Here is a 10,342-nt window from a genome sequence, read left to right as displayed (position 1 = left end):
ATATGCTGCAGGCTGTTTTTTAAGGGGACAGAACCCTTGCAATATTAGCAAGCTTGTTAAAGATATCAGCAAAATCATTTATCAAAAGCACCTTAAACCTCTTAATTCATCCTTGATGGCCTGAATAATTTTAGAAGTGGTATTCATAAAGGAAATCAGTTCATAGTGACCTCTACTTGCAAACTGGTCACAACTATTCCTGGTATTATAGCTTCAGAGTCCAGAGTCTTGTGATTTGCCAATCGCCACCACATATTAGTTGCTATGTGGGGGTTCTGCTCTAACCAGTTTTCCTCTCCACTCCTTATCCTTAGATCCGCTAATCAGTCCTAACAGGGAAATAATCATTCTTAAGCTCCTGACTAATTTAATTAGGGAAATACATGTTTTACCACTAAAGGAATGTCTTTTACAGGCTATCTCTCCAGTTTCTCTATTGATTGACATTCTGCAGTGTGGTAGTAAATTGGCTATGTGTGTCATCATAGCAACTTCTGCATTCACAATTTTCTTTGTACACTGTTTTTTAGCAGCTTCTTTTGCAGTTGCATCTACCAGTCGATTTCCTCTGTCTGAATCTCCTGTTGCATGCCCCTTCACACTGATTATGGCCACTTTCGCAGGCAGCTGCACCGCCTCAATCAAGTTCCCTATCAGATCAGAATGAGCTATTGATTTCACTAATTTTAAAAGGAGCCATTGTAAATATTTTTTCAAAGCTTCACTCTGTCTTTTTATTTCTTAATTAGATGTACTTTTATGTACTTCCTCTTTTCACACACACACACACACACACGTTTGTTTTTGTGAAAAGTGGGGACATCCCATAGGCATAATGGTTTTTACACTGTATGTGCTATTGCCCTATATACACCAACACTACACCTAACCCTACCCCTTACAGGAAACTTTGTGCTATTTCAGATTTTCAATACACTCCATTCTGTGTGATTTATAAGCGTTTTGAAAAGTGGGGACATGGGGTAATGTCCTGAAAAGTCACCTTCTCCTTGTAATACCTATGTCATACCCTTGTCATTATACAAATCTATGTCCTGATTTGTCACAAAACGCGCGCGCGCGCACACACACACACACACACTGTGCTGAGCAAATTTGGGTGAGAAACTGACTGCTAGACAGCTAGACAGACACATAGCCTACTCATTTAGAACATCTTATTTGTATCTTATAATTAGTAGTCTAACTATAACTTACTAACTAGTAACTATTAGTAACTATAACTTAATCATTTAGTATATGCTTTTCAGTAGAAATTTAAACTGTGAAACAACTGTGGAACATGTGACAATCATTTGACTCACTTTTGGAAAGGAACAGAAATTGAAAATAGCAAAGTGTACAATATTACAACATTTAAAATACACGGAACAGCTTACACCAATAAAATGTGACAACATGACAAAAATATGACATGTAAATTTAGGTTTGATTTAAAATTACGATTTAAATTATTTAATTTATTTTGAACTAGATGATTTCTGAAGGTTGTTATCATTTCGTCTATTATTTGAAAGAGAATAATAAATATATTAGCATAAGATATTATTAATTGTCCATATATTAATTATAATATTATCAAGACAAAACACGGCATAATGCATTATAAGTGCGCCATCTAGTGGTTATAGTGCAATGATGGGCCACATCTTTCCTTTAGCACCATTGGACATGTAGGTCTTGTTTCTAAATTATTCGGAAAATTCATATAAACGTTCCACACCTTAAAAGTAATGTAATAGTAAACACTGGGCTATTTACCCCAAATGCATTTCAATTCAGTCCAAGAATTAAAGACGTATACGTCTGGTACTTCTCTGATACTTCTCTTGAAATACTGTAATTTCGAGTAAATTCAAAACTACTCCACAAATGCAATAAAATTCACAATATTACAGCTAAAGTTTATGCAAATATGCCACTGAGGACCGCAAGAAGCCAAAAGCCCGCCCACCGCGCCATAAATGACAGGTTGGTAGCCAATCAGAAAAGAGATTAGAGAAGGAGCTCCTGCGTGTATTGTGAACGCGAAGCCCGGACTGTTGGAGGTATATTTTATTCACTTATCCTTATATACGAAACAGTAAAGTAACATTAAACTGTCTAAACAATAAATCTATATGTAGAGAATTATCTCCATGTCTCTTAGCATAACGTAATACGTTTAGTCTGCACGTTGGTACTGAGGAAGCTTGTTGTAGAGGTCAGACTCAAAATCAGTGTTTTGTGTGTTTTGATGCAGTGACGTCACCGCGCGGTTTTGCGGTTTTATGATCTCGTGCGTGTATCAGTGCGCGCTCGCGATGTCAAGACTCAAGGGCATTCTAAACGCAATAAATGCGCTGGGCAGATCAAGCACATCTCTTTTATTCACATAGCTTCACCATTATTATTATTTTTGAACACAACAGTCATTGGTTTCATCATTTCTTACAATTAGTGCGCATGTGTCCACCTGCAATGTGAAGCAAGCTTGTGTAGCGTTATTTTTATCTGGTGGCTTGGCATTCTTGCAAGAGATGTTCCCTTGACACCTGCATCATGTTTCAAATTCATATCGCTGTTCAACCCCAGCCCCCTTTACATGCACCATGGCCACTCAAGTAACCCTTTAGCATGTAGACTTAACAAGGTTTGTGGAAAGTGTGGATAACTTTTTCATGAAACTCCAGTCTGGAGTGATTTGTTTTGAGTTTTGAAAGTCTAAATAGTACTGATGCTTTGATTTTGCTCAGATGTATTTGGATGCAGGCCAACTTCACAGCAAGTTACTTGCACAGAGACTAAAGTAAACTGACTCTGAGATGTTTTCCAGGCACATCAGTGAATGCCAGCCAAAGAGGGGCCGTCTGTCGCCCATGCAACTTTAAGGAACCTGGAATTGAAAATACCCTCCTTATAAGTCAGATGAAATGGATTAGACCTTTGGATCTGTTTTTGAAAGTTTGTAAAGTTTCATAAGGAGAGAACTGGTCATCAGAACTGAAAGATTTTTATCCAGCACACTTTTTGGACTTGATATTGCAGCTTTTTTTAAATTGTCTTTTTTTTTCTTTGCTTTTTTTGCTTATTTATTAATAATTTCACAACTGCAATCATGGGAGCAGCAGGTTATGGATATTTCCGCACAGTTATATTCATCTCAATGTTTGTGGGCTACATGCTCTATTACTTCAACCGAAAGACTTTCTCCTTTCTGATGCCATCAGTGATGGAGGAGATCGATCTGGATAAAGAAGAACTTGGTGAGTGTTGTGTGTTCTGCACATATAACAAAAGCTTGGGATCAATTTTTTTTCAAATTAAAAAAGCAATTCATATGAGCTTTCTGTTCATCAAAGAATCTTGAAAAATGTTTCACAGTTTCCACAAAAATATAAAAGCAGCACAACCGTTTTCAACATTGATAATAATAAGAAATGTTTTTTGATCACCAAAACAGCGTATTAGAATGATAACTGTTTAACTGTACTTTTTTTAATCAAATAAATGAAATGCAATGCAGTATTTATTTGGTTGCTGCATGATTCTTAGTAATCAGATCTGCAAAGCATCCAGAGGATTTCAGCCTTGATTTTTCCTGTTTCCTGTGATGCAGGGCTGATCACCAGCAGCCAGACTCTGGCCTATGCTATCAGTAAGTTTATCAGCGGAGTGCTTTCGGACCAGATCAGTGCTCGCTGGCTCTTCTCCATCGGGCTCTTCATTGTGGGCGCCATAAACATTGCCTTTTCCTGGTCATCCACTGTCATGATGTTTACCGTGCTTTGGTTTGTGAACGGGTTTGGTCAGGGTTTCGGCTGGCCACCATGTGGAAAGGTGCTTAGGAAGGTAAGGCTGACCCTTTGCCTTTAAATCCATCAATATGCACCTGTCTTCCAGTGTTGGCAATGTGACAGGAATTCTAACTGCTGATATCACCCAACAGCTGATGCCGGCCACATACTTGTGGTGTCAAGCTGGGAGCATTACGATACACTTAAATCTAATTAAAGCAACCAGCAGTAGTTATCTGTGCCTGACCAACCTGGAAGCACTTGTTGATCTGCAATAAAATTAATGTCATTGAGTATTACATAAATTTCAGTGGATGATCAAATGCATAATGGTCATTAACAGGCATTGCTCTTGGATTTAAGTTGACTTTAATGAACTAAATGTTATTTACTTGCATTTCAGATTGATTTGTGGATGTTTCGTAGTCTTTTTAGGTGAAAAATGAATAAATAAATACAAAAATATAATTATGATTGTAGACTACACCAAATCCTTGCATTTATTTATGCTATACTTGCATTTTTAGAATTTCTTTTAATTTTATGATGTTTTTCACTTCAAGAACATCCCAAAAGGAGGTTTTATTTACTTTATACAACATTTTTGAGCAGTTTTGACCTGTGTAGCTACATTGTCCATGCACCCTGGGTTTCATAAAGAAACTAAAAACCTTTTCTAGAAATCTAGCTTTTACATACTAGTAAATAACACTAAAAAATCATTTAAATAGCCACTTTATCCTGTGTTGACATTGTGTTATTGGTTTTCCATGAAAAGTTTTATTAAAATGTCCTTGTACTGGCCTTGTTTCAGTGGTTTGAACCATCTCAGTTTGGGACGTGGTGGGCCATCCTGTGCTGCAGTATGAATCTGGCAGGTAGTCTGGGACCCATCATCACTACAGTGTTGGTTCAGTACTATAATTGGAGACTCATCATGTCCATGTCTGGGGTGATCTGCATGACTGTCTCTGTCGTCTGCCTTCTGACGGTAAAGAACGAACCCAGTGATGTGGGGTTGCCCAATATTGAGCCTGGCGCTAAAAAGGGCAAAGGAAAAAAAGGAGGTAAGAAAGCAGTATACAGTGGGGAAAATAATTATTTGATCCCCTGCTGATTTTGTAAGTTTTCCCACTTAAAAAAAAAAAGAAGGATTTATCATTTTTGTGGTAGTTTTATTTTAACTGAGACGGAATATCACACAAAAAATCCAGAAAAATAGCAGCATACAAATGTTAAAAAAAGATTTATTTAAATTTTAAAATAAATTTAAAATAGATTTATTATTTAAAAAAAATGTAAGTCAAATAAGTATTTGATCCCCAAATAAAACATGACTTAGTACTTGTTGCAGAAACCCTTGTTGGCAAGCACAGATGTAAGAAGTTTCTTGTAGTTGGTCGCAGGTTTGCACACATCTCAGGAGGTATTTTGGTCCACTCCTCTTTACAGATCTTCTCTAAATCATTAAGGTTTCTTGGCTGTCTCTTGGAAACTCGAAGTTTCAGCTCCCTCCACAGATTTTCTATAGGATTAAGGTCTGGAGACTGGCTAGGCCACTCCATGACCTTAATGTGCTTCTTCTTGAGCCACTCCTTTGTTGCCTTGGCGGTATGTTTTGGGTCACTGTCATGCTGGAAGACCCGTTCTCGTCCAAGATTTTACAGTACATGGCCCTGTCCATTTGTCCCTCAATGTGGTAAAGTCGTCCTGTACCCTTAGCAGAAAAACAGCCCCAAAGCATAATGTTTCCACCTCCGTGCTTGACTGTAGGGATGGTGTTCCTGGGGTGATAGTCAGCATTTCTCTTCCTCCAAACAGGACGAGTCGAGTTGATGCCAAAGGGCTCAATTTTGGTCTCATCTGACCACAGCACATTCTCCCAAGCCTTCTCTGAATCATTTAGATGTTCATTGGCAAACTTCAGACAGGCCTGTACATGTGACTTCTTGAGCAGAGGGACTTTGCGGGCTCTGCAGGATTTCAGTCCACTGTGGCGTAGTGTGTTACCAATGTTTTGCTTGGTGATTGTGATCCGAACTCCAGACCGAGGGCAACTGATGGTTGTTTTGTATTTCTTCCATTTCCGAATAATCGCATCAACAGTTGTCTCCTTCTCACCAAGCTTCTTACTGAAGGTCTTGTAGCCCATTCCAGCCTTGTGCAGGTCTACAGTCTTGTCCCTGATGTCCTTTGACAGCTCTTTGGTCTTGCCCATGGTAGTGGAGAGATTGGAATGGAAGATACAGATTCTATGGACAGGAGTCTTTTATACACACAGCAAACTGAAATTAGGAGTATCTTCTTAAAGTGACAGGACTAATCTGTGTTCCACATGTGCACATAACCAATCTGTGGGAGCAAAAATTCCTGCTGGTTGGTAGGGGATCAAATACTTATTTGACTTACTAAAATGTAAATCTTTAATAACATTTGTATGCTGCTTTTTTCTGGATTTTTTGTTTGATATTCTGTCTCTATCAGTTAAAATAATCCTACCATAAAAATGATAAACCCTTCTTTTCTTTTTTAAGTGGGTAAACTTACAAAATCAGCAGGGGATCAAATAATTATTTTCCCCTCTGTATCATCTAGTGCTTAGATCATCTAGTTGTTTTCTAATCTATGGCTGAAGAGAAATATTTTTGAAAATTCAGCATTGCAATCACAGTAATACATTACATTTTAGAATATATTTGAATACAAATTGTTGTTTTAAATTGCCATAACATTTCACAATATTACTGCTTTTACTGTGTGCAGCCTTGGTAAGTATAAAAGATTTCTTTCAGAAACAATAAAAAAGCTCCAAACATTTGAATGGTTGTGTATAATATATGCTTGATGTTTTTCTGTTTATGCGATTTGAATTATGTATGTTTGTTACTGGCTACTGCTCGTGTCAATCCACTCAGACTTCACTCTTTTTCCAGGCCCTAATGATGAAAGCAGTCTAAAAGAGTTCCTGCTGTCTCCTTATCTTTGGGTGCTATCTGCTGGCTACCTGGTTGTGTTTGGAGTAAAGATCGCCTGCACTGACTGGGGTCAGCTGTTCCTCATGCAGGAAAAAGGCCAGTCTGCATTGATGGGTGAGTCTGGTACTCTCTGTTTTTGTGTTGTTTATGTCCTGTGTGTGAGGATGCTAACGTGCTTGTTTGTTTTCTACAGGCAGCTCGTACATGAGTGCCCTGGAAGTTGGTGGGTTTTTTGGCAGCATTGGAGCTGGTTATCTGTCTGACAAGGCTGTGGCTAGGGTGGGTTCAATTTAATAATGATAATTTGCAGAAGTGTACACACTCTCAGGACATCCAAGATGTAGATGAGTTTGCTTCTTCATCAGAACAAATTTGAAGAAATTAAGCATTACATCACTTTTTCACCAGTGGACCTCTGAAGTGAATGGGTGCCGTCAGAATGAGATTCCAAACGGCTGATAAAAACATCACAATAATCCACAAGTAACCCACACATGTCCAGTCCAGTCTTATGAAGTGAAAAGTTTTGTAACACACTCATCTACATCTTGGATGGCCTGACGGTGAGTATAGGCTACATTTTCAGCAAATCTTCATACTTGCATATAGGTGAACTATTCCTTTTGGGATTCACAATCACCCTTAATTGCTATATTGGCGCATCTTCATTATGGGATAAATTTGCAATTTATAAATAGAGATCATGTCATCTGTTAAACGGTGACTTCCTGTTTTACAGCAAGGGCTGGGTACCTATGGTAATCCTCGCCATGGGTTACTCCTGATGATGATGGCAGGCATGGCTGTGTCCATGTACCTCTTCCGGGTTACCATCACACCAGAGACCCCAGAGGTGTTTTTTTGTTATCTAAATTTTTTTTTAAAGTACAATCTATATGTGCATCAATTTTTGCTTTATTATGTTGGTTAAATCATCATGTGTGGTTTCTCAGGAAGCTCCACTATGGGTTTTGGCACTCCATCCAGTTTCAGTCTTCACTGGTGTCTCAGAGAAAGAGGTATATCCAAAAATTCACCACAATGATATCTTAACTAATTAATGGTGGGGTTAATGGTGTCTAATACAACAATTTCTGTTCTGCAGCTTTGGATTTTGATTCTTGGTGCTGCATTTGGATTTTCCTCATATGGACCAATTGCCTTGTTTGGGGTGATTGCGAGTGAAAGCGCCCCCTCCAATTTCTGTGGGACATCACATGCCATTGTAGCTCTGATGGCAAATGGTAAATCTGAAGGAACTGTTTCATGACAAAATGCATTAAGATAAAATGCTCCATATATAACCATAAATTCCTGATTGTTTTTTTTCTTTCAGTTGGTGCATTCATTGCTGGCCTGCCATTCAGCACCATTGCCAAACGGTACAGCTGGGACACAGCATTCTGGGTAGCAGAGGTCACCTGCGCTGTAACAACAGTTTGTTTCTTCTTTGTGCGTAACATGCGCACAAAAATGGGCCATGTGGCTAAAAAGATGGACTAATCCACCTATTAAATATGATCATATCAGAGAGCCCAGCCAATGTGACAGCACTCAGTTAGGACATCTGTACTTAAAGGGATAGTCCACCCAAAAATTAAACATTCTGTCATTATTTACTCATCCTCATGTCTTTCTAAACTTGTGGAACACAAAATAAGATATTTTGAAGAATTTGTGCTAACCAAACAGTTTCGTTTTCCATTGAATTTTTTGTCCATACTAAGAAAGTTTGGAACGACATGAGGGTGAGTAAATTATAACAGATTTTTCATTTTTCTTTTGACTGTCCTTTTAAGGAACTGCTTTAATGTCAGTGCTACTGTTTTAACTTACATTTACATTTTTTTCTTAAGCTTATTCCTCAGCAATATCATAACATTCACACACTTCAGAGACTAAGGGTCTCCACTGTACATCTTTCAGAAGAACAGAATTTGTATTACGGTAAGAACAGAAATGTTTACACACTAGTATAGAAAATTGTTTACTTTCTTAGTAAATATTAACATGAATTGTTTCACCTGAATGTTGTTTAACTTATCACAAGCTTTTTTTTTGAGCTTGTTAATTTTTTGAGTAACAACTTTAGAGCTTGAGTTATGTGCTGAATTGAGGATCATCTTTTTCCAGTCTACAGACTGTCTTACATAGGCACACATTGTTCTTTTGCACTTTAAATACCTGTACTTTTGCCTTCAGTGTTACATCAAAAAATGTTTTTTTTTTAAATATGTACCCAATTCATGCTAATTTAATGCAAACAACAGTATCCTTTATGATGTATAAAGGTGTAAAAATGTAGTATAAAAGTTTATTGTAACTAAGTTGTTGCTTATGTGTCATTTCACATCATTTTAAACATTGGTCTTGATATTTTTTCCTGTCTTCTTTATTATTTATTTATTTGTTTATTTATTTTATTTATTTATTTTGGTGAGCTTCACTTATTTTGGTCATTTTATCATTTTAGTATAGTTTTAAATGTGCTGCGAGATATCTTGTTTTATATATTTAAGGTGTATTAAATTAAAAAGTAAGGGTGAATTCAGTTATACTGGGTCGCTTTTTACCATTGAGATTAAAAATGGCACAATTATTGTGAATTAACTAAATAATGTATAGTCTCTTATGCTCAGCAAAGCTACATTTATTTGATCAAAAATCCAGTACAACGGTAATATTGTAGTAATATTGTAAATATAGTAGTGTCAAACGATTAATCACATCCAAAATAAAAAATTTTGTTTACATAATATATGTGTGTGTACTGTGTATATTTATTATGCAAATACACGTACATGCATGTATATATTTAAGAAAAATGTTTATATATTAAAATGTTTATATATAATATATGTTATGAATACAAATGTAAATATTTTCAAAATATATATTGTATGTGTGTGTATTTGTACATACATAATAAATATACACAGCGCGCACACACACATATGTATTATGTAAACAAAAATGTTTCTTTTGGATGCAATTAATCACGATTAATCATTTGACAGCTCTACAATATTGTGTTATTACAATTTAAAATAAGTCTTATTTTAAAATGTCATTTATTCCTGTGTTGGCAAAACTGAATTTTCAGCAGCATTACTCCAGTCACCATAACTCACCACTGAACAAAAACAGTGTTTTGAGCAGTGAGTGGTTAAACGCCTCTGGGGCCTGCACCATGAAGCCGGTTTGGCTCGCTAGCCAGGTAAATTTCAGTTTAGTTTGCACCAACTCTGGGTTTTAGGTACCATGAAAGTGGTTTGGCTTTTAGCAGTGTTCATCGCCATAGTAACTTACGCTCCACAGCTAACCTGCTCCGGGGCAGGTTATGTTCTGGTTTAGAGATCTCAAACTGAAATTTGACCAATCAGCTTCAAGCAAAGTGACACTTCTCTGACACAATAAAGCCACTCTTCCAGTTTCTCTTACTCCAAATTAAAGTACGCTACATAGTAAAACATTTTTAAAGATAAAATCATCTGATTTTTAGAGATTATTATTTTTTATAATTATTTTATCTTATTTATATAAGTACTGTACCCTTAATCCATTACACAA

The 10,342-nt window shown here is 36.8% G+C and overlaps 1 protein-coding gene across 1 annotated transcript; it reads left to right on the top strand.

Moving 5' to 3' along the window:
* The first annotated feature begins 1,986 nt into the window (after positions 1-1,986).
* Positions 1,987-9,151, top strand: slc37a4b (solute carrier family 37 member 4b). The gene is made up of 10 exons (XM_058788301.1): positions 1,987-2,069; positions 2,837-3,266; positions 3,620-3,852; positions 4,612-4,864; positions 6,731-6,886; positions 6,966-7,051; positions 7,512-7,625; positions 7,726-7,791; positions 7,878-8,016; positions 8,109-9,151. The coding sequence occupies exons 2-10, from the start codon at positions 3,119-3,121 to the stop codon at positions 8,273-8,275; spliced, it is 1,362 nt and encodes a 453-aa protein (XP_058644284.1). The 5' UTR covers positions 1,987-2,069; positions 2,837-3,118; the 3' UTR covers positions 8,276-9,151.
* Positions 9,152-10,342: the final 1,191 nt, after the last annotated feature.

Source organism: Onychostoma macrolepis, chromosome 10 (assembly GCF_012432095.1).
Source record: "Onychostoma macrolepis isolate SWU-2019 chromosome 10, ASM1243209v1, whole genome shotgun sequence".
Taxonomy (NCBI): Eukaryota; Metazoa; Chordata; class Actinopteri; order Cypriniformes; family Cyprinidae; genus Onychostoma; species Onychostoma macrolepis.
The sequence above is the reverse complement of the archived record's forward strand: the minus strand, read 5'-3'. Positions and strand labels throughout refer to the sequence as shown.